We start from the raw sequence: 25,060 nt of genomic DNA on the forward strand, positions 1-25,060 counted from the left end.
CTAGTAGTGCAAGTCCCCACTTTCTGAGACTACATGACCTGCGTGATCTAGACTTTGCAAGGGGCAGGCTGAGTTACAGAGGCAGAAGGAGAAGGAGGTTGATGTAAAATTTTAACTTTTCCTCTTCATACCTAGGAGTGGGATGGTTGGGTGTCTCGTCTTTCTTTATCCAAATTATCGTGTTAGTAACCTGAGGAGACGGAGAAGGCAATGGCACCCAACTCCAGTACTCTTGCCTGGAAAATCCCATGGATGGAGGAGCCTGTAGGCTGCAGTCCATGGGGTCACTAAGGGTCGGACACGACTGAGCGTCTTCACTTTCACTTTTCACTTTCATGTATTGGAGAAGGAGATGGCAACCCACTCCAGTGTTCTTGCCTGGAGAATCCCAGGGACGGGGAGCCTGGTGGGCTGCCGTCTCTGGGGTCGCACAGAGTCGGACACGACTGAAGCAATTTAGCAGCAGCAGCAGCAGCAACCTGAGGAGAAGAGGACTGAGCTTAATTTGGACAGATTAAGAAATGGGATGAATAGAGGTCTTTGGGCTACATCTCATTGTTCTCTAGAATGAGGAAATGAATTCCTGACTTTTTAAAAATAAATCTATGGGTGGACCATAAACCCTAGTGACTCACAGTGTTTCTGCCCCGTGAGACCTGAGTAGCATCTTAGGTGTGTGTGTGTATGTGTGCGCTCAGTGATGTCCGACTCTTTCAGACCCTATGCACTGTAGCCCACCAGGCTCCTCTGTCCATGATATTCTCCAGGTAAGAATACTGGAGTGGGTTGCCATGCCCTCCTCCAGGGGATCTTCCCAACCCAGAGATCAAAAACCCGCGACTCTTGCATCTCTGCTTTGGTAGGCAAATTTTTTTTTTTTTTTTTTTTTAACCACTGCACCACCTGGAACAGCTTACATGCCTCGTAGCTAATTGCTTGCACTATGATTCCCCGTAGTGATGTGGACTATGGGTGAAGCCAGAGGGAAGAGAGATGTTAGAGTTTAAAAAATGTGTGGTTTTGAGGGGCGTTGGAGGTATAATTTGAAAAGAGCTTCTCTGTGTTCCTTCCACCCTGCAGAGGAATCAGCTGTATTATAACAGTGAAGCCCTCACACCACAGGGAGTGGGAGATGGATTCTTGGGGAGGGAGATTCTTTGGGAGGAGGAAGACATAGAGGGGTGGGCAGCGAGCAATCCCAGAGCATAAAAAAATCAATGTGTGGCTGTTCTTTAAAATCCTGTGGGGCTTTACTGGTCTTGTTATTTAGAGACTCTTCTGTTTCCTAAACTATCTAGGTTTTTATTTATCCTGGCTTGAAGACCAAAGTTCTGTTCATCAGAGCTGTGTTAGACACGGAAATATTGTCATTTTGGATTGTATTGGCTTGGCCAAAAATTTGTTCGGGTTTTCTATTACATCTTGTGAAAAAACCCAAACAAACTTACTGGCCAACCCAGTAATAAGCAGGAAGGGCCACCACACTAAGAGAAAAAGCTGTTTTATTCCGCTCGCCCCAAAGAGCCCCAGACGTCAATGATGATCCTAGGTTGGAAGTTCTTCCACCTTCTGAAGATACACTGCATTTGGGCAGAATTCGTGCCTTCTGTTTGCTTGGGGACAGCAGTAGGTGATCAAGAGAAATGGATTTTCTTTCCATAGTCTACAGTAATTAGGGGAGAAATAAGCAAGTAGGCTAATTTCTCATCATGAAACACCACGGGGCCCTAGACCCGTCAACGCCAGGCAGGGGACCAGCCAGGTGGCAGAGGCTAACAAGCTGTAATTGCTTCCTGTCTCGCCTCCCCATGGATTTTTGCTTTTACACTTAGGCCTTGGAGGCCTCAGCCCAAAGGAGCGTGATGGATGACGGAACTTAATTTAGTTCCTTTAGGTAGAAGGGCCTTTCAACAATGCAGAGCAAAGTCCTTCACAGAAGGCACGCCATAATGAGTTAATCATTGTATTCCTTCCCTGAGAACTAAACGGAGAAACAGCTCTCTTCTGCCACAGTATTCTTTTTAATAGACTTTACTTTTAGAGTGGTTTTTAGGTTCACAGCAAAATTGAGCAGGAAGTATAGAGTATTCGTAAATAGCCCCTTTACCCACACATGCATATCATCTGCCAGAATGGGACATTTGTTACAACCAGGGATCCCACACTGGTATCCCAAGTCCTTAGTTTACATTAGGGTTCACTCTTGGTGTTGTGCATTTTATGAGTTTGGACGAATGTATAATGATGTGTGTTCACCCTTAGAGTATCATACAGAATAGTTTCAATTTCCTAAAAATTCCCTGTGCTCCACTTACCCATGTCCCCAACCCTCGACAATCACTGGTCTTTTTACTGTCTCTGTAGTTTGCTTTTATCAAAATATCACATAGATGAACTCATACAATATGGAGCCTTTCCACACTGGCTTCCTTTCACTTGGTAATGTGTTTAAAAGCCTTCCATGTCTTTTCATGGCTTGAAAGCTGCTTCTTTCAAGTGCTGTAAAGATACTGTCTGTGACCCAGGAAGCAGGTCCTTACCAGTTACTACTTCTGCCAGTGCCTTGATCTTGGACTTCATCCTCCAGAACTGAGAGAAATGAATTCCTGTTTGTAAGCCACCCCGTCAGTGGTTGGTCGTTGCAGCAGCCCAAGCTGGCTAAGACAACAACAACTTTTTATGATGTGATTGACATGCAATAAACTGTACATACTTGGTTTTATTGGGTGTAATTCACATACTATTCAATTCATTTAAGTGTATGATTCAGTAATTTTTAGTGTATTCACGAAGTTTGTGTGTGTATTAGTCTCTCAGTTGTGTCTCTGCGACCCCATGGACTGTAGCCCACCAGGCTCCTTTGTCTATAGGATTCTCGAGGCAAGAATACCAGAGTGGGCTGCCATTTCCTTCTCCAGGGGATCTTCCCATCCCAGGGATTGAATGTGGGTCTTTTGCACTGCAGGTAGATTCTTTACCGTCTGAGCCACCAAAGTGAAAGAAAGTGAAAGTGAAGTTGCTCAGTCGTGTCTGACCCCATGGGCTTTGTGACCCCGTGGACGGTAGCCTACCAGGCTTCTCAGTCCATGGGATTTTCCAGGCAAGAGTACTGGAGTGGGTTGCCATTCCCTTCTCCAGGGGATCTTCCCGACCCAGGGATTGAACCCGGGTCTCCTGCATTGTAAGCAGACGCTTTACCCTCTGAGCCACCAGGGAAGCCCCTATTCATGAAGTTTGCACATATTTGAAATGTACCATGTGGCACATTTTGATATGTGTACCTACCCCTAAAATCATCATAATTTAGATACTTGTCACTGAGAAATTTCAAGCCCATTTGTTATTTATTTCCCTCCTGGCAACTGTTGATCTCCTTTCTATCCTGTAAAGTCATTTCCATTTTTAAGAATTCTATATATAGGGACTTCCTGGAGGTCCAGTGGTTAAAATGCTGTGCTTCCACTGCAGAGGTCATGGGTTCAATTCCCTGGTCTGGAAACTGAGAATCCCCAGTGCTAAAAAATAAAAGGGGAGGCGGGAAGAATTTTATATGAACAAAATCATATAGTGTGCACTGTTGTTTTGTTTTTGATCTGACTTCTTCATTCAGCAGAATTACTTTAAGATTCATCTGTGCTGTAGCTTGACTTCTATAGTTCATTTTTTTTGCTGAGAAGTATTCAATTGTATGGGCTTCTATGATGGCTCAGTGGTAAAGAATCCAATGCAGGAGATGTGGGTTTGATCCCTGGTTTGGAAAGATCCCCTGGAGGAAGAAATGGCAACCCACTCCAGTATTCTTGCTTGGAGAATCCTATGGACAGAGGAGCCTGGTGGGCTACAGTCCATGGGAATCTCAAAAGAGTCAGACACAACTTAGTGACTAAATAACAACAATTCAATTGCATGATTATTCCACAATGGAAATTGGGTTGTTTGCAATTTAGAGCTGTTAAAGAAGCTGCCATCAACATCCATGGACAAATCTTTGTATGACTTATGCTTTCACTCCTTGTGGGTAAATACCTAGGAATGGCGTGGCTGGGTCCTATGGCAATCATTTGTTTTAGCTTTTTTAAAAAACTGCCAAACTGTTTTTCCACAGTGGTTGTATCATTTTGCACCTTCTTCCGTGCTGTATGGAAGTTCCAGGCTCCCCCTCCTCGCAACACCTCGTATGGTCAGTTCCTTTAGTCTCAGCCCTTGTAATACACGGTGTGTCTCACAGTTTAAACTCCACTGGGAACTTCCCTGATGCTCCAGTGGCTAAGACTTCATGCTCCCAATGCAGGGTGCCTGGGTTCAGCCTCGGTCAGGGAACTGGATCCCACAGGCTGCATCTGAGGACCCTGGTGCAGCCAAATAAATAAAAATAAATATTACAAAAAATGCTACTGGTCCTAACCACCTAGGAGCTCCACCCAACATCACTTTTTTAAGTCTTTGCTCATGCTATTCTTGCAACCTGGACGCTTCTCTGTCTATCCCTCACCTTAGTTAAACAGTCTTCCTTTTAACATTCAGCCCCAGGACTCCTGGTTCCCCCAGGTTGCACCAAAGTCTATCTCTACATATATATATACCCATAGAATTCTGTGGATGATTTTTTTTTCAAAGCATATTTGCATTATGGTGAGATCCTCTGTGTGATGGTTTTCCCCCCTCAAGGATGGGGCCCCAGTACAGGCCTGGGTACCTCATTGATTTTCTGTAACGAATGAAAAGGCAGAGACAGGATTGGTCATCCTGAGAGTGATGCTCTTTCCCTACAACTTGAAAAACATCACCTCATTTGCTCTTATTCGAAGAGCGTTGCCATTACAATAATTGCTATTTGTAATTTATTGATCAGAAACAATCGTGTTGCTAAGAGAATACTTTTAAATAAAACGAACAATTGCCCGCATTCTTAAAAACAACCTTCGGACAGAGAAGGCAAAAGATAAATGAAATCAAAGAAGCTCATGAACTTCAAGGAAATTAAATTTTGTCTGAATGACGGTCATCTTGTCTGTCTTCACTCTTAGAATTTTAATGTTTCCTCTCTGAGGATTCTAAGTATTTTTGAGTGAACTAGAGTTAGTCATTATGCCTGTAATATTTTATGGATATTGATTAGCGACGAAGGGACAGGATTGAGAAATATATTCAAGCATCTTTGGAGAAATTCTTAGTAGTCAATAGTATCTGCAAGTTTTTCAACTCCCCAGAAAATAGTCTAATGCAGGTATCGGGCTCACAGGAGGAAGGCAGAAACATAGAAGAGTTAGCAGGTTTCCAAGACAGTAGTTTCTGGTAAGAAGGGGATGGTAAAGGGGTTAAGTTTCAAAGTCTGATTAGAAATCGCAGCTACGGAATTTGGAGTGATTGTCACTGAGGCTTTAAAGCCTGTGGATTTGGCCTGCTGTGCACGGGCAGTGGTTCTTGATTTTTAACCCAGAGCAAAGTGGCAGCCAAGCAAAAAAAAGAAAACATATGCAGCTATACTGAGTGCACTGGAGCAATGCTCAGAATTCAACAGCAAGATGAGTTAAAAGAAAGCACCAGAATATGGGAAACTCTAAAGCAATCTGGCTGAGTAACCCAAAGTATTTTGAAATACTCTTTCATGGGTTTTGTTCCAAAGTAAAGTAATTCCAGCCACCATGAGCTAAATAAAGCTCTAGTAGGATCAATACAGTCATGGTAAGATGAGGAGGTTTATAATTAAAGCCCATGAGAAAGTGCAAGACTACAGTGAAAAGCCATGCTCAAATTCTCATGTGCACAGCAACCACCCAGGAGCCTTGTGAAAATGAGGGTTCTAATCCCCCAGGTACAGGTGGGAGCCTGTACAACAGCCCTCAGGGGGTGTGGATACTCTCTGTCCTCAGGCTGCACTTGGAGTTGCATATGCAGAAACTTAAGTAAGCTGGTTGCTCTTCTCTTTTGAAACAGATTTTGAAACTTGTGATGTGAAGCTCTCTGGCGTAGTAACTGAATCTGTTCTTAACAGTCCTATGTGTCTTGGGAGGGTATGGAAATCGATTCTGATTTTTACGTTGTGCTTTAAGGGAGAAAGAGAAATGGATTTTTTACATTAAGGGCATTGTGGGGAAAAAAAAATCAATTGAAAAAAATTCCAGACTGAATTGTGTTTGTTTTAGGGTTGAAAGTAGTCCCACCATTTATTGTATGATGCTCTCGATTACTGGATAACATTAAATTGTATCCAGTATCTTGCCTACATACATCAGAAATAAAAGTGGAACTCAAAAAATTTTAAGCCAAAAGTTCCATAAGAACAGTCACTTTTCTGGTTAAAACTTGAAAATAAAGACTGTCTGATTTGAATGTTAGGTTATCTTAGTCCAGGACCATCCCTGAAGTATTACTGTGGTAGTTTTAAGGCACATATTTTGAGGCCAAACTCCCTGGATTTCAATCCAATAAGTCTTTACCACTTACTAACTATATGCGATGATTTATACCTTACCCTCTGTAAAATGGGTCTGCATTCTACAGTTGTTTTTGGATTGAGTTAGTATCTGTAAAGCTCTTAGACCAGTGCTAGGCTATCTAAATGTTTGTTAACTATATGACCAAAGTAAGATGTGTTAGTGTCACGTCTTGGTTGCCCAGTGACCCTCTGGAATCCAGAAAGCCTGTTTCTCTTTTCAAACAATGAAAACATCATCCTACAAGACTTCCCCAACGAGCAACTGGATCAGAGAGAAAGGTGATTTCAGCCAAACAACAGGAAACCTCGAAATAAATTCACAGAATCCAGGAGTTTATTATTTTGCTTGTTTGGTTAGACTTAACTTCCATCCTTTGGTTTTGCAGCTGGTGATGTATATTGGCCAGGTAACCAAAGAGATCTTGAAGTGGCCCCGCCCCTTCTCCCCTCCTGTCGTGAAACTCGAGAAGAGAGTGATGGCTGAATATGGGATGCCGTCCACCCACGCCATGGCAGCCACGGCCATCTCCTTCACCCTCCTTATCTCTACCATGGACAGGTACCAGGTGAGACAGTGACTCTTCTTCACCATTTAACACCAGAGGGAGCAAGGAGGGGTTTTGCTTCAGGACTTCAGGGCAAAGAGGGATTTTGCTTCAGGGGTCTTGCTTTTTTTTTTTTTTTTTTTTTTGAAGGACAATGAAACTTATGAAGTAAAGATGGGGGAACACTTATTGAACAGTGATGATTTCTTTATAAATGAAGTGACCATATGATTTAGTGTCCAAAGCAGGATATGCCCAAGAGTGAAAGTGGACACCATTGATAATAAGAGTAAAACAAGCATCACCAGGCTGTGTGGTCTACCCCTTCTGGAAGCATTTTCACCCTGAGCTACTTGACCAGATGGCTCTTAAGTCGCTGCCTGCATCCTCTGTTTGCAAGAGATGCAAGGGGCTGATGATCCTGGTAGATAACTCTCCACGGTGGAGATGATTTCACCAAATCCTCAAGCTCGATATCCCAGGGCCCAGGGTGAAATAGAATCTGGGCTCAAATTAGCTCCCAAAGATGCATCTGCCCTTTCTCAGGGCTCAACTATTAGAAATAATCAGTCCACATTTTCTAGAAAGCTTGTCTAAATGACAGGAGATTAATAAGTGTTGAAAATAGAATTTCACTTATTATCTGCTTCAATGCCAATTGTAGCAAGACCTTTTCAAAGTTATATACTATTGGGAATTTCATGGTGGTCCAGTGGTTAAAACCTTGGTGCCTAGGTGCAATCCCTGATTGGGGAACTAAGATCCCAGAAGCCACCCAGCACGGCTGGAAAACACATAAAAGTTATATTACTACTTTAATGGAGATTTATTTTTCCTATCTGAGAACTTTTGCTCTATTTTGGTACTTCATTTCAGAAATTGTATCTTTTACCTGTTGGAAAATTTAGATTTTGCTAACACTAGCAGTCTCCTGTGTAAATGGCAGCATTGCTTCTCCTGCCCTCTTTACACCAAAAACCCAGAGGCATTCCACGTTTCAGGTTGTAGATAACACGGGAGGCTTGTTTTGGGTTTGAGAGAGAACAAGATTAGTGTCAGGTCCTGACCCCACCTGGTTTTCTATTTGGTCACCTGGGATTAGACCTCAGTCTCCTAAATGGGAAAGGGACAAGTATAGGATTATATCTGACTGTGTGTTCAGTCATGTCTGACTCTTGTGACCCCATGGACTGTGGCCCACCAGGCTTCTCTGTCCATGGGCTTCTGCAGGCAAGAATACTGGAGTGGGTTGCCATTTCCTACTCCAGGGGATCTTCCTGACCCAGGGATTGAAGCTGTGTCTCTTGCGTCTCTTACATTGGCAGGCGAATTCTTTACCACTGTTCCACCTGGGAAGCCCCCATACCATCTTGATCTTAGCCAACTTAAACGTCATGCTAGAATTAAAAAAAAAAACAAAAACGTCTTAGCTCCCCAATGCTGTTGGAGTTTATTGGATGCAGACTTCTGAGCTATGTTGTACTGCCCCCTGCCATCTGTCCCAGAAGGACATAGTGCTCCCGTCACTGGCCCCATCACTGGGAGCTGTCAGCATCCAGAGAAGCCTGTGAACTTGCTTCTCTCAGGAAAAAAGCAACAAGTGGGGCTGACTGCAGGAAAGCAACAACAGTCATTTATATGCTTATTTCAAGGCCACCTGGATCTTCTTAAAAACTTCTTTACAGCTCATATGATGAAACAGTCTTCTTAAGGCCTGAGTTGTTATGGACTTCTTTTCCTATTTGATTTTTAATGATAAATATATTTAGCTAGTTTGGTTGTTTACTTGTGAATAGCCCTAAAAATGGGTTTATTTCTTTAAATATGTATTTAGGCTAATACCCAACCTCTAAATTGTGACTGCATTAGCTCATTCCGTGTTTAACACTTTTTCAATTAAAATCAGAGGCCCAGTTAATGATAAATCTTCAGAAAAGCGGTACAACCCTATATCACTGTACTCAGATGTTATATTGGAAAGCACATGTTGGCTTGGACTCAGAAGATGTGGTTCCTCGTTCAGACTGTGTCACTGCTGACTGTGTTACCGAGGTCAAGTCACTGCACCTCTCTGAGCCCTGGCTTCTGTTGGGAGGATCAAATGGGATCGATGGGCAACCATCTTTGTGCAAAAGTTCAGGACTAATGCAACTTATTATCAAGGTTAAGGGTTTCCTCATTTGTAGACTGGGGCTAACGATAGACTGTACTTCATAAGGTGTGTGAAGAGTGACCGTAAAGTACTTCACATAATATAGACAGTTCTGTATCATCTTTATTCTTAGCACCATGGAAGACCACAGACATTAGTACTTGAAGCAACTGAATTATATCTCTATATCTAGTTCATAAGCATATCTGTGTGTGCCTTATATGACTTATCATTAGCCAGATTCCTCCAACTGTTTTCATTATTCATCCACAAATGTCAAGATTCAGTGAAGTCTAGACTTTTGCCTTGACATATGTACAGATATGCCAGTCTTAGCTTGGCATTGCTGTTCCCAGACTTCCCTATGAAGCCAGTTGTTGCCAAGCTTTATCTTCACAGCACATCTTGGGAAGGTACCTGGATGGACTTTGTAAAATTATAGTACCATCCATATACCTTGCCTCTTGGAAATACTGTATATTTCACAAGTTTTAAGTATAGGTAGAAATAGCGATGGCACTCCACTCCAGTACTCTTGCCTGGAGAATCCCATGGACGGAGGAGCCTGTAGGCTGCAGTCCATGGGGTCGCTAAGAGTTGGACACGACTGAGAGACCTCACTTTCACTTTTCCTTTCATGCATTGGAGAAGGAAATGGCAACCCACTCCAGTGTTCTTGCCTGGAGAATCCCAGGGACGGGGGAGCCTGGTGGACTGCCGTCTATGGGGTCGCACAGAGTCGGACACGACTGAAGCAACGCAGCAGCAGCAGAAATAAAAAATTATTTACTCCACTGAAACTTTCAGCACAATAGCTATGGTCAAGCTCCACTGTGTCTTATTTGCAGGTCAGTATGTTGTGAAGCTTCCTTCCAGAATTACATTCCTAGGCATTTTCTCCTTCTCTTTCCTTAGTTTTCCCATTTTTTTGAGTGATTTTAGATCATCAAACTGCTGGCCTAAGAAATATGAGATTGAGACTAGGAGTTAATGGATCAGAAACCCCTTCCCTTCTACAACATCAAGCTGTGTGTATCTGAACCTGAACTGATGCCTTTTTCTCTTCCTCCCCTGCAGTATCCCTTTGTTTTGGGACTGATGGTGGCTGTGGTGTTCTCCACGTTGGTGGGTCTCAGCCGACTTTACACTGGGATGCACACGGTCCTGGTAAGGCTTTGTGGGCGAGTCTTGGGGTGATATCTGAATAGGAGTGTGGCCAGTGTGTTCTTCACACTATTTGTTTATAAAGCTATTTGCATTTCATAAGAAGGCCAGTGAAGGCTATAATTTTATTTCCCATCAGGCAAACGAATTAGGAAATGATTATCTTAAGGCACATGTATAATAATAGTAATGAATCATTAAGATACTATCAAGTAGGCTGGTCTGGGTTAGACTGGCTAAACAGCAATGACGATCCAGGTAATTTGTTTACATGCTGATTTACTGATGATGAAGCAGGCAGTGCAGAAACATATCCAGGGTCAGGGATGTTGAGTGATGGATGAAGTTCTTCACTTAGGTCCTCACAGAAATGGTTCTGAAATTCAGGGGTCTTCGCTGCCCTTGCAGGGTAGGAGTCCCACCAGGTCAAAAGAGCCCAGCATCATGGGCTTGCTTCCTTCCATAGGGGTTTGCATTTAAACGGCTGTCTACTTTTTTTTTTTTTTAAACCATATTAGGAATTGTTTTCAGAGCTGCCACAGTTAGCGCAGTTGAAATGACTCACTTCTCTTTCCTAGTGTGCCAGCCATCTGCCTAGGAGTTCCAGAGCATAACGCGGGCCATGGCTTACCATGGGCACTATTTATCATGGTAATTGGTGATAGATTTCTTTAAAAAGGACTAGGCCCTTGCTAATTGTGTTACTCTCCACATGAAGCTCAACAACTGGGTTAGCATAAGGCCTCAGAGGGAAAGGCCAGCCTTCACTGGCCTTCTTGTTTCTCCTCTTGTGCCTGACCTTGGTCATCCAGAGGTGGGGGGTGGAAGGACAGAAGCCACAGAGGGGAACAGATTTAGGGAGAGGGTTTGTCAAAATGGGCAGAAGCAGAGAATGGGAAGGAAAATAAACCCAGAGTCCAGGAGTTTATAGCTGCATGGGATTCAGAGAGCGGTACCATCATGCTTTCTTCTTTAAAAAAAAAAAAAATTGATTAATTTTTGCCTGTGCTCAGTCTTTGTTGCTGCACATGGGATTTCTCTAGTGGCAACGAGCAGGCGGGGGCTACTGTCTAGTTGCGGAGCACAGACTCTAGGCCACAAGTGTTCAATAGTTGTGGCACACAGGCTTAGTTGCTCCGCGGCAGGTGGGATCTTCCTGACCAGGGATTGAACCCGTGTCTCCTGCATTGGCAGGTGGATTCACAACCACTGGACCACCAGGGAAGCCCCATGCTTTCCTCTCAAAACAAAACAAATTCTAACTCCAAGGAAAGTGGGGACCTGAGTGGAATTGGGGCCGAACCCAGGGTGAGGCCAGGAAGGCAGGAAATCGAAGAGGTGCCAAACAACTCTGGAATCAAGAGAAACAATGTTCAGGCAATACATTTAAAAAAAAAAATCAAAATCAATGCTGAAATTTTCCATGATGAACAAAACATACCAGTTTGAGATAAACTCCTGCCTGTGTATGACCTTGCTGACTTTGCACCATGCTGGTCCTGGAGTGCAGCCTAGGATGCAAGGGGTGTGAAAATATGACACAACAGTTAGGGGTCAGGCTTATTATCTACCTACCAAGACAGGCCCCTGCTGTTCCCGTCCCTCCGCACAGTGTGTCGCGTGGCTTCTAAGACTTCAGGGGAAAAGGGGAGGAGTGCATTCTCAATTTGCTACACCACCGCACCTCATCATAAAGGGGTTCTCTCCAAATGCGTCCACAGGCTTGAATATGGAACAAAGCAGAACTCTCTTGGGTGTTTGAGTATTTCTTTTATCCGGGGCAACTTTCTAATTTCCATAGGTTTTATTAAAAAGCGATCTTAGGAACTCAGGTTAAAATTAAACCCAAAGTAAACATGAGACTGTGGGGCTGCAGACATGAATAGAGGGTACAGAAAACCCTGGATTCAGTAAGAATCCAGCTACATGTCTATCTTTAGGTCTGAAAGTAGGTTAGGGGATGGAGAAGCACAAATCTGCGGGGAAGATCGTTAAGGCCTCTCTTTGAGATGCGAGGAATGGGTCCCCCCACCCATTTCAGAAAATCTGTCCCAGGAGAAACTAGAACAAAGGGTATGTGTGTGTGTGTGTGTGTGTGTGCTCAGTCGCTCAGTCATGTCTAACACTTTGCGTAGTCACGTCTAACACTTTGCATAGTCACAACTATTCCTCCCACCCCCATCCCGCACCACCATTGGCGTCCAGGGACATCCTTCACTTGAATAGTTTTGTCTCCTAAAGTTCAGAGACCCTGGGCTTCTCTGGCAGTCCAGTGGTTAAGACTCCATGCTGCCAATGCAGGGGACGTGGGATCCATCTCTGTCTGGAAAACTAAGATCCCATGTGCTACACAACTGGCCAAAAAATAAGAGATTGGAGACCCTGACTCAGGCCCAGATCCAAGTCAGGCTCCAGGGCTAGAGGCATGATCCAAGCATGAACACACACACTCAGTTGTGTCTAACTCTTTTGCCACCACATAGACTTTAGCCCACCAGGCTCCTCTGTCCATGAGATCCTCCAGGCAAGAATACTAGAGTGGGTTGCCATTCCCTTCTCCAGGGGATCTTCCCGACCCAGCCATGGAACCCAAGTCTACTACTACCTTACAGGTGGATTCTTTACCACTGAGCCACCTAGGAAGCCCATGGCCCAGGGTAGGATGATACATAATTTCTCTTAGCAAAAGCAGGTGTTTTTAATAGAAAGATGGAGTTGAATTATGGATTTGCTGTCTTCTCTATTTAGCAGCAACTTAGTAAGCTTCTTGGCTCCGATGGTAAAGGGTCTGCCTGCAATGCGGGAGACCTGAGTTCAATCCTTGGATTGAGAAGATCCCCTGGGAAAGGAAATGGCAACCCACTCTAGTATTCTTGCCTGGAAAATCCCATGGACAGAGTAGTCTGGCAGACGATAGTCCATGGGGTTGCAAAGAGTCCAACATGATTTAATGACTAACACTAGTAAGCTTCTGCAGGCTACAGGCTTGGAGCTAGATCTGGAAAATAGTGGGGTAAATAAAACCTATGCCACCCTCCAACTGTCTAAGTCTGTTGATGGAGTCAAACATATGAGCTTCTGATTACTGGCTCTGCTGCTGCTGCTGCTGCTAAGTCACTTCAGTCGTGTCCGACTCTGTGCCACCCCAGAGACGGCAGCCCACCAGGATCCTCTGGTGGATCCCTCCATGGGATTTTCCAGGCAAGAACACTGGAGTGGGGTTCCATTGCCTTCTCCATTACTGGCTCTAATGAGTGTTATAATTAGCTCGGAACAGCTAAATCAGGCCAGGCCACCTAGGTGGCATGTCTCCCCCCTGGACCCCTCACGTTCTCCAGGAACAGCCACAAACTAGTGTTTCTCAACCTTGGCTACACATTCAAATCCCATGGAAAACTTTTCAAAAATATTTGGACACCCAGGTTTACAGCAGCAGCATTATTTACAGTAGCCAAAAGGTAAAAGCCACCCACGTGTCCACTGATGGATGAATGGATAAATAATCTGTGGTTCCTATGTACAATGGGATATTATTCAGCCTTGAAAAGGAAGGAAATTCTGACACGTGCTACAGCATGGAAGAAACTTGAAGACATCATGCTAAGTGAAACAAACCAGTCACCAAAGAGAAATACATTATGATTGTGCATATATGATGTCCTTAGAGTCGAATTCAGAAAGCAGAAAGTAAAGTCATGTCCAACTCTTTGCAAATCCATGAACTATAGCCTGCCAGGCTCCTCTGTCCATGGAACTTTCCAGGTAAGAATACTGAAGTGGGTTGCCATGCCCTTCCTGACCCAGGGATCGAACCTGGCTGTCTTATATCTCCTGCATTGGCAGGCAGGTTCTTTATCACTAGTGCCACCTGGGATTCCCACAGAACATAAAGGTAGAAGGTGGTCGCCAGAGCGTGAGGGATGAGAGGAAGAACAGGGAGTTATTGTTAATGGGGTACAGAGCTTTAGTTTAGGGTGATGAAAAAGTTCTGCAGGTGGATAGCAGTGATGGTTGGGTGTAAATGTTAATACCATTGAACTGTATGCTTTGAAATGGTTAAGATGACAAATTTTATGTTGTGTGTGTGTGTGTGTGTGTGTGTGTGTAACCATAGTGAAAGATACAGTCCTATGCATTGGTGTTTTTTCAGAGCTCCTTGGTTGGTCTTAATGTGCAGCCAGGGTTGAGAGCCATTGACGAGACTGTCCTTTAGAACTGGGCACGGGCACAAGCCTGAACAAAAGAGGAAGGTGGGGACAGTGCTGCATAGGCACCGACTGTGTCCCCCGCCTGAATGGCTCTAATCACACCCGGCTTGGAGGTTCACAGCACACAGGTCATCCAGGAGGCTGCCAGCCTCCTATAAATGGCTCTCCTCCACTCTGTAGTGACTTAAGTGGGCAGGAAGTCCAAAAACAAGGTGATAATATGTATTCATACAGCTGAATCACTTTGCTGTAGAGCAGAAACTAACACAGCATTGTAAAGCAACTCTACTCCAATAAAAATTAATTTCAGAAAATTTGGTGACATTACACGGGAAACTTTCTGTCCTTCCCCTTGTAATAGTGTTTTATAGATAGTAGCTTCTGAGTAGACTGGGAACAGTGTATTTTGAGTGATGGCAAGGAATCCATAAAACTATTTTTTGGTGACCAAAGACTGATTTTTTCCTGCTAAAACTACTATTTAAGCTTTGTTTCTTGATGCTTTGTCAAGTGTCTATATGTCCTCTTTTGGTGTCATATCTTTTTGCCTTTTCATACTGTTCATGGGATTCTCAAGGTAAGACTACTGAAGTGGTTTGCCATTCCCTTCTCCAGTAGACCACATTTCGTCAGAACCCTCCACCATGACGCATCCGTCTTGGGTGGACCTACATGGCATGGCTCATAGTTTCATTGAGTTAGACTCACTGGAAAAGACCCTGATGCTGGGAAAGATTGAAGGCAGAAGGAGAAGGGGATCACAGGGGATGAGATTGTTGGATAGCATCACTGACTCGATGGACATGAGTTTGAGCAAGCTCCAGGAGTTGGTGATGGACAGGGAAGCCTGGCGTGCTGCAGTCCATGGGATCGTAAAGAGTCGGACACGACTGAGCGACTGAACTGAACTACATGTCAAGTGCAATAATTGAAACTGTTGATGATAAAAATAATTTAACATACCTAAAAAAAAAAAGGTTCTCCATACATCAAGGGGAGGAATAGTTCATGGAGCGCAGTCATTTGCTTCTCTTGCCCATTAAGACATCCTTCTCGTCAGAGATGAGTGGTCTGCTGTTACGTCAAGGCTTCTGGACGGGCTCAGCTGACTCCTGGGCAAGCCCAAGTAAAGCATGGGGAGGCACTGAACCCACACGTGTTGCCATCTAGCCAGACCAGCCGTGGCATCGCTTCCTTCTGCCAGGACGCCTGAGTAAGAAACTAGAGCACCACCCTCGCTCCTCACACCCACCAGTCAGGTAGTCACCAAGTCAAATTAGTTCTGACTCTTAAAGATGTCATAGAGCTGTTACACCACTGCCTGGATACTATTTCCAAATGTGATGATGTCCTTCCATGCATGGAGACATTTCTAAAGCTCCAGTCCCAAAAGGGGGCTTTGGGCAACTGACCTTTGAGAGAAGGCAGCACTATCTATGGGCTTCCCTCATGGCTCAGATGGTAGAGAATCCTTCTTCAATGCAGGAGACCCAGATTGAATCCTTGGATTGGAAAGGTCCCCGGAGAAGGGAATGGCAACCCACTCCAGCATTCTTGCCTGGAGAATCCCCTAGACAGAGGATATATGCAAAGAGTCAGACACAACTAAGCAACTAACACTTACTTACTAGAACTATTTATGGCAAAACATGGAAATAAAACACAGGGGCCCTGGTGACATTCTTGTCCCACACCTGGGGACCTCTAAGCTGGCTGTTCTTTTTCGCCCAAGCTGATTTTTATTAAAATCTTACATTTCCCATAGTAAGACGTATCCTCAGCAATGGTTTACAGAAATAATTTTTTAGTGTATAATTTCATGTTCTCTTGGTTTAGAAAGTAAATCAGTTACAGCCAGCTGAAGGGGCAGGGGAGAGGGTAGAATATTTTGGAAAGATGGAGTAGCCCGTGGAATCCAACACAGATGGGACTGAACAACCAAGCCTCACATGTGTCTTCCTCTCCCTGTAGAGTGCCTCTGCACAGCACTCAGCTCCCAACAGCTTCTCTCTCAGATCCAGGCCTTCACTTGAAGAGATGAAACTGATTGAACTGGGCATTACCCTGGGACATGGGAACCTGGCCAGGGGAACAGGGTCACAGAGCAGAAAGAGGGCCCCAAAAGCCACCCCTGTGGGCTGCAAAGACAGTGCCCAAAGAGCAAGAACTGGAAAAACAACCAGTAAGTTGACTGTAATTGAGAATGCCCAAACTCAAGTGGTCACCATGTGCATGAGGCAGGATGCCTTGAATACAAATAGAAACCAACTCAAACTTGTATAAGCTTGAAAGGAAATGGTTTTCATAACCACAGCGTATAACATAGGAAAGGCAGAGGCGCAGGTGGCCACTAGGAGAGTGGGGTCCAGGGTCTAGATCTTTACTGGATCTTTACTTTACCTCCCTTTTTCCCAAAGTCATCTCTGCATCTTTCTACATGGTGGATCCATCCCTTTGGGTTGCCTTCCCTCTAAGTCTAGATTCAGGGCTTAAACCCTTTCTGTTTTACTCCTGAAAGGATTGCTGTGGGAAGACTTTCAGAAAAAGTGTCTAATTGGCCTAGCCTGGATTATTAGCCTTTTGCTGCACCAAACACTGTCCAAGGGGATGCAAGGGGGTGTGATTGGACGAGCGGGTCAGGAGTCCGCCTGTGTGAGCAAGGACTGTGACTGACAGTGATGCGTAGAGTTAGCATGTCGGAGGAACCTTTCTCTGGAGTCTGTTGCCAGAAGATGAAAACAGGCAAAGCACCAGTGGTATACTTTGTACATTGACATCACTGCATTTTCCTATTGTTTCAGACTCAAAAACTGGGATGTTGTATGTGTGGGGAAAGGACGAGAGAAATTCAGGAAGGCTGATTGTACTGTTTGTAATGCCTGAAACTAATCGACTTACACAGAATGGATTTTAGGTCTTTTAACTGATAACACAATCCACCCCAATACATTAACAGTAAAATTCGAGTTTTGTTGTTGTTAGGTTAGTGAATAATTGTTCCATTATTTTGAGCTTGGATTAGCTGAAAGTCTGCTCTATTTTATTGTCTCTAAACTGCTTGATCTGTGAATAATTATATAGATATTAGGTTTTGTTTTCTTACTCATTTATTTTTCCCCTAAATATTGCTTTAGTTTTGGTTGGAGTTGGAGGATGTTGAAACAGTTTCTCAAATATTAAATTATCTGCAGACCATACAAAACTATGTTCTGGCTTTGGACTAGAGCATTTTGGGTGTGTTTTTTCAAGGTCTTTGAAATTAAAAAAAAAAAAAAAAAGACTTCAAACTGCCTTACTTAATATAGAGAAAAAAGCTAATTGTAATATAAATTATACCCTACAAAGCTCTATTTTGTTGGATGAGTTAGTTACTGAGATAAAAAGGGAGTTTGGTTACGTTTCTATGCATCAGTTACTACGTTATTATGTGCATTGTTTTCTCTTTACCTTGGAGAGAAATATTTGTATGCTTTCATTAAAATAGAGGATTATTTCTGGTTTCAGAAGTAATAAGTACGGTAAAACCCTCATCTCCTGTTTTTAAAGTTGTATATATGTGTATGTTTAAGACAAAATAGTTATTATTCAATCCACCACAGGAAGAGTTTAGACAGCCATTTGTTAGAATAATGCGAAAGGAAATGAAAGTATTTTATGTTTCTGTATTAAATGAACCAAAATTAGGACTTTGCACAATTTCCAGCAAGAACTGCTCTTGATACATATTCCTAACAAGAAACATAGGGAAATTAATTTTTTACCTGCTTTCTCAGTGCTATCTAAAAGGCCACTGTTGGGTCAGCTTTTCCCAGGTATTCCATAGGTGTGAGGGTCATAGATGACTGAAGAGGCCCTAAATCTAGGAGGGAGAACTGGACTGAGCCTTGAGTGAAGCCCACAGCAGATATACAGAGACAGAAGCTGGTCCAAGCACCAGAATCGCATGGAGTTCCTCAGGGCAGTGAGCCAAACCCTGAAGGTCAGGCGCAGGCACAGACTGGTCCTGGGCCAGTTTGCCTCAGACCGGAAGCCACTCTATTCTTCCTGCTGCAATGAAAACTGGTTGACCTCTACCTTCTGTGAGCTGGAGCCTCAGAAGCTGCTTCAATAGATTGTGTTGTCAGACGTGCTGAAGAGAAAGTGAAAGTCAGTCACTCAGTCCGACTCTTTGTGACCCCATGGCCTATATAGTCCTGGAATTCTCCAGGCTGGAATACTGGAGTGGGTTATCTTTCCCTTCTGCAGGGGATCTTCCCAGCACAGGGATCGAACCCAGGTCTCCTGTATTGCAGGCGGATTCTTTACCAGCTGAGCCACAAAGGAAGCCCAGACGTGCTGGAGTATGACAATTGCCCATTAGCCCGACAAGGGGTAGGAGGTCAGGGAACTCTCTGAGGCTAAAGCGAGGCAGCCAAGCCAAATGGACTGGGCCTGCAGCTACAGAGGTGGTCCCCTGAGGCTAGGTGGACAGGAGAGGTGGTGATGAGGAAGCCAGTAGTTTATCTCAGTAAGAAAGACCCCAGAGTGTCTACATATCCCAGACTGCTGAAGAGGGAGCTCGGATCAGTGCTTAAGGCCTCTTTTGTGTTGAGAATGCATTCATTTTTCTCCAACACATGAAAACCAAGCACATTCAGAGACAGAGCATGGATTCCAGACGTGGCACTACTGTGGCTTGTATTTATCTTCCACCCAAGTCCAGGATACCAGTAAAATAAGCTGGAGACTGGCTTCATAGAATCAGTGTATTACAGTCTCCTTGAAAGTGAAGGTTTTCTGTAAGCTTCTAATTGTATGCGCCCCCCCCCCCAACTTTTTTTTTTTTTTTTTAAGAAAATTAAATTTATTTCTCACACCAGAGCCAGAGTGGTCCAGACTGGTGGGTCACCTGAGGATCTGGCTTCTTCCCATCTTGTAATCAGATGCCTCTCAATGGAAAAAGCACTGTCTTCAATATTTGTTTGTGAAGTCAACTTTTGTAAAATGTGTCAGACCTTCCCATTTTTTTACATGATTTTTAAAAAAAGATTCTCTGACCCTCTGGGGAAATATGTACACAAATTTCTGCCATTATGTTCACTATTGCTATGACATTCCTGGAACTATTGGCACTTTATTTTCATTGCATCTCTCTCAGTTATTACTATTTTGTCCTGCAACAAAAGAAAAGGGAGATGAAATGGTTTCCTGTGATTCCTCAACTACCCATTGAAGCTAGAGAACAAAGCTTTATTTAGGAACCAAATCCAATCATAGGGGAAAAAAAATCAACATAGTTTCCTAAACTGTTCAAGTCCTTCAGAAAGCAGATGCACCCCTTGGAAAAGAAGAATCCGGGACTTCCATGACAGTCTAGCAGTTAAGATTCCGTGCTTCCAATGCATGGGGCACAGGTTCAATCTCTGGTTAGGGAACTAAGATCCTACATGCTGAAGACAAAAAATAATGAATTTGAAAAAGAAAAAAGAATCCTACACATTTAATATCAGTAGTTAAAATCCACGAAGGCAGAAGCAAATCCAATATGCTAGGGGCAAGGTAACTTTGTCTGCCTCACCTCCGAAGGCTCCTATAGTCTTCATGTTGTCTCAAAAAGCATTTGGAAAAATTAGAAAATATAAGTGAATATTTATATAAACAAAATAGAAAAAGACCTTTCTTGTCATATATTAAATGGAATAATTCATGAAAGATTAGACAAGCTGATTACATACATTTTTTAGAAGCTTCTATATGTAACAAAATGAAAGTCATTGGTAAAAACATAAATGTATTAAGTGATAGACAAAGAATTAATATAATATAAGGAATCAGTGAGTAAAAGCCCAACATAAAAACAGGCAATTCCTAAAAGGAAAATGTCCCCAAAATTGAAAGAATAAATTCCACCTGTATTTATAGAGATATTTTTAAAAGTCATAAAAGAAACACAGATATTAATAAAAGTGAGATGTCAGTTAAAAATTTTTGCCTGTGAGATTGGTAAAAAAAAAATTAAAAGATGGCAATTCATGTTGACAAGGGGTTGAGTAATGAGATGTTCTCATGAGGGACCATTTCATGCGATAGGTATCAAAAGCAGTAAAATATATGATGCATACCTTTTGACTTAGGAATTCTTTGAGAATTTTTTTTCTATTATTTATTGCCATTTAGTTGCTTCACAATGTTCTGTTAGCTTCTAGTGCTTAACAAAATTGAGAATTTACCCTAAAGGACAATTGAACAAATATATATATTTGAATAAGGTTAAAATAGGGAAACAGGGAAAACAATTGAATGTGTAACAATAAGGAACTGCCAGGTTAAATTAACTATAAATCAAGATATGGAACAATTTAACGCTATGTAATTAAATATTTATTGATATATAGCAATTTTATTCATAATCTCTGAAAACGAAACAATGCAAATGCCCTTCAACTAGTAACTTGATTAACAGACCTTGGTACAATACAATGTACAATACAATGGATTGTACTCCACAATCGTGATAGTGATAGTGAAAGTCACTCAGTCGTGTCCGACTCTTTGCAACCCCATGGACTAAACAGTCCATGGAATTCTCCAGGCTAGACTACTGGAGTGGGTAGCCTTTCCCTTCTCTAGGGGATCTTTTAGACTCTCGTCTCCCGCATTGCAGGTGGATTCTTTACCAGCTGAGCCACAAGGGAAGCCCAAGAATACTGGAGTGGGTAGCCTATCCCTTCTCCAGCAGATCTTCCCGACTCAGGGATCGAACTGGGGTCTCCTGCATTGCAGGCAGATTCTTTACCAACTGAGCTATCAGGGAAGCCCCATACTCCACAATAATGAATAGCTAACTGCTGTTTTATGCAATATATTGGATGGTCCTCTTTTTTTTTTTTTTTATAGGTTTATTGAGGTATTATTGCTCATATTGAACATATGTAAATTTAAGGTGTATAATGTAATTAGATATAGATATATATTGCAAAATGGAAATCCCATGGACAGAGGAGCATGGCAGGCTACAGTCCATGGGGTCGCAAGAGTCGGACACAACTTAGCAACTAAACCACCAACCACAAAAGAAGTTAGTTAACATCCCTGTCCCCTCACATAATTACCTGTTTTTGTTTTTTGGTAGTGATAAGATTTACCATCTACTCTTTTACAACTTCCAAGCATATAGTACAGTATAATACCATTTGTTAATTATAAACACCAGGCTTTTCATTAGATCCCCAGACCTTGTTCCTCTTATAGTTGGAAGTTTGTACTCTTTGACTAACATCTCTGCATTTCTTCACCGTCCAGCTTTCAGATCAGATCAGATCAGATCAGTCGCTCAGTCGTGTCCGACTCTTTGCGACCCCATGAATCGCAGCACGCCAGGCCTCCCTGTCCATCACCAGCTCCCGGAGTTCACACAGACTCATGTCCATCGGTCAGTGATGCCATCCAGCCGTCTCATCCTCTGTCTTCCCCTTCTCCTGCTGCCCCGAATCCCTCCCAGCATCAGAGTCTTTTCCAATGAGTCAACTCTTCGCATTAGGTGGCCAAAGTACTGGAGTTTCAGCTTTAGCATCATTCCTTCCAAAGAAATCCCAGGGCTGATCTCCTCCAGAATGGACTGGTTGGATCTCCTTGCAGTCCAAGGGACTCTCAAGAGTCTTCTCCAACACCACAGTTCAAAAGCATCAATTCTTCGGCGCTCAGCCTTCTTCACAGTCCAACTCTCACATCCACACATGACCACAGGAAAAACCATAGCCTTGACTAGACAGACCTTTGTTGGCAAAGTAGTGTCTCTGCTTTTGAATATGCTATCTAGGTTGGTCATAACTTTTCTTCCAAGGAGTAAGTGTCTTTTAACTTCATGGCTGCAATCGCCATTTGTAGTGATTTTGGAGCCCAGAAAAATAAAATCTGACACTGTTTCCACTGTTTCCCCATCTATTTCCCATGAAGTGATGGGACCGGATGCCATGATCTTCATTTTCTGAATGTTGAGCTTTAAGCCAGCTTTTTCACTCTCCACTTTCACCTTCATCAAGAGGCTTTTGAGTTCCTCTTCACTTCTGCCATAAGGGTGGTGTCATCTGCATATCTGAGGTTATTGATATTTCTCCCGGCAATCTTGATTCCAGCTTGTGTTTCTTCCAGTCCAGCGTTTCTCATGATGTACTCTGCATAGAAGTTAAATAAACATGGTGACAATATACAGCCTTGACGTACTCCTTTTCCTATTTGTAACCAGTCTGTTGTTCCGTGTCCAGTTCTAACTGTTGCTTCCTGACCTGCACACAAATTTCTCAAGAGGCAGATCAGGTGGTCTGGTATTCCCATCTCTTTCAGAATTTTCCACAGTTTATTGTGATCCACACAGTCAAAGACTTTGGCATAGTCAATAAAGCAGAAATAGATGTTTTTCTGGAACTCTCTTGCTTTTTCCATGATCCAGCGGATGTTGGCAATTTGATCTCTGGTTCCTCTGCCTTTTCTAAAACCAGCTTGAACATCAGGAAGTTCATGGTTCACATATTGCTGGAGCCTGGCTTGGAGAATTTTGAGCATTACTTTACTAGCATGTGAGATGAGTGCAATTGTACTTTAGGCAACCACGATTCTACTGTTTCTGTGATTTCAGTTTTTTTAGATTTTATATATAAGTGAGATATCATATACTATTTGTCTGATGTATTTTACTTAGCATAAATGCCTGTAAAGTTTATCCAATCTGTTGCAAAATGCAGGATTTGCATTATTTTTTAATGGCAATAGAGATACAGATAAAGGTGGGCTTCCCTCATTGCTCAGATGGTAAAGAATCTGCCTGCATTGCAGGAGAGCCAGGTTGAATCCCTGGTTTGGGAAGATCCCCTGAAGAAGGGAATGGCAACCTACTCCAGTATTTTAGCCTGGAGAATCTCAGGGACAGACGAGCCTGGCAGACTATAGTCCATGGGGTCACAAAGAGCTAGACGCACTGAGTGACTGTCAGTTTCACTTTCCAGCAGTTTGTGACAAGTGTGCTGCCTCTCCTCAACCCAATACACAGTCGTATATAGAGATTCTTAAACATTTGCAATCAAAGAAACTAGCGTAACGTTGCTTACCCAAGGCTGTATCTCATTCAATCCAGTCAAAGAAATTCTAAATTCTTACTTTAAAATGCATTGTAGGTCTCTGGCCAACTCTTTATTATTCCCTTGAAGATTTCTGAATCTCAAATTGTTTTCTTTTTCTGGACTCCTCCCTAACAACTATAGACGCATGCTTGATATATGCCAACTAAACAACAGAATCTTATTTAGCAATAACAAAAGCCCAAGATGCTATATTAGGGCACAAAATAGAAGCAACTCTAGGTGTTGTTGGGTTTTTTTTTTTTTTTAGTTATTATGATTTTTTATTTTTTATTTTATTTTATTTTTAAACTTTACAAAATTGTATTAGTTTTGCCAAATTTTAATAAAGGGAAATTTGTTTTGGCTGCGCTGTGTGGCAGGCAGAACTTCTCTGACTAAGGGTGGAACCCACACACCCTGCCATGGAAGCAGAATTCTTAACCACTGGATCACCAGGGAAGTCCTAGAAAAGTGGAATTTAATACAGGGAATGGAGTGCTTACAAAGTGTCAGAAGGGCTTGATGAGCAGGGAGAACTCACTGTTCTCTCTGTCACCCAGAAGTCAAAGTGCTGCTGATGACTTGTTAACACCAGCCCCGTCCATAATCTTTATTTCTGGGCACTCACCAATCAAATGAGCTGATGCTAGGCCTCTGTGATGGCTTTTGTTGGCTCTGAGAAGCCCGGAGCTGGAGTCCTCAGACCTGTTACTGCAACTCACCTTCCTGTGATGTTCCATCTCTTTTCCACTTTCTGTCCTGAGATGCTCCATCTGTTTGCCACTTTCCAGATTCCGTATGAGTGCATTTAAACGGTGGAACCTGATTTCCAAAGGAGCCAAGGAAATGTCGTTTTGATCTTTCCCACAGCCCAAGTTCAAGGGGAGGCGGGAATGGACGGGGGTGCTAGTTGACAATTTCCATTGTGCTCTGGTCATCTGGTGCATTCCTCTGAGAATCCCTGTGGGAAATTCTACTTAGGACCATTTCCTAGGAGCAGGCATCCTAGGGAAAATTGTGACATTTTACCAAATGAAAAGGCAAGAATGTGAATATTCTGACATTTGTTTCTTTTAACGTTATATTCAAATATTTCTATTCCAGTAGATAAAAGGACACGTGAAAGATTTTCATTCAAAGTCCCTTAAGGTTGTCTAGCATTTTAATGCATAAATATCACTTTCATAGCAGTAACAGCAAGCCATAATATAAGCATATGATTGGTTATATTCATGTCTGTCTGTCCCAGTAGATTTTGAGTCCCTTGAAGCTAAGAATCTTATTTTCCTCCCCTTGGTATGCCCCACAATTCCCAACAGAGTGCCTGACCATAAATGCACAGTAAATGTTGAATGAATTGTAAAAGATATCAACTGAGATCTGTTCATAAATCAGTCTCTCTTATTTCTTTGTACTTTACTGACTCAGATTTGACAAGATTCAGCCATGAGTCTGAA

At 42.8% G+C, this 25,060-nt stretch overlaps 1 protein-coding gene across 6 annotated transcripts in view; it reads left to right on the plus strand.

The window, feature by feature from the left end:
* The window catches only part of SGPP2 (sphingosine-1-phosphate phosphatase 2), a 141,204-nt gene that overhangs the window by 92,536 nt on the left and 23,608 nt on the right, over positions 1 to 25,060 (plus strand). For 5 of the 6 annotated variants that reach the window (XM_055573582.1, XM_055573584.1, XM_055573586.1 and 2 more), the window contains 2 exons: positions 6,826 to 7,005; positions 10,214 to 10,303. In XM_055573582.1, the coding sequence (XP_055429557.1) occupies positions 6,826 to 7,005; positions 10,214 to 10,303 (270 nt within the window). The remainder of the gene's footprint in view (positions 1 to 6,825; positions 7,006 to 10,213; positions 10,304 to 25,060) is intronic. The other variant, XM_055573583.1, reaches the window with a different exon arrangement.

This window comes from Bubalus kerabau, chromosome 3 (assembly GCF_029407905.1).
Source record: "Bubalus kerabau isolate K-KA32 ecotype Philippines breed swamp buffalo chromosome 3, PCC_UOA_SB_1v2, whole genome shotgun sequence".
NCBI lineage: Eukaryota > Metazoa > Chordata > Mammalia > Artiodactyla > Bovidae > Bubalus > Bubalus kerabau.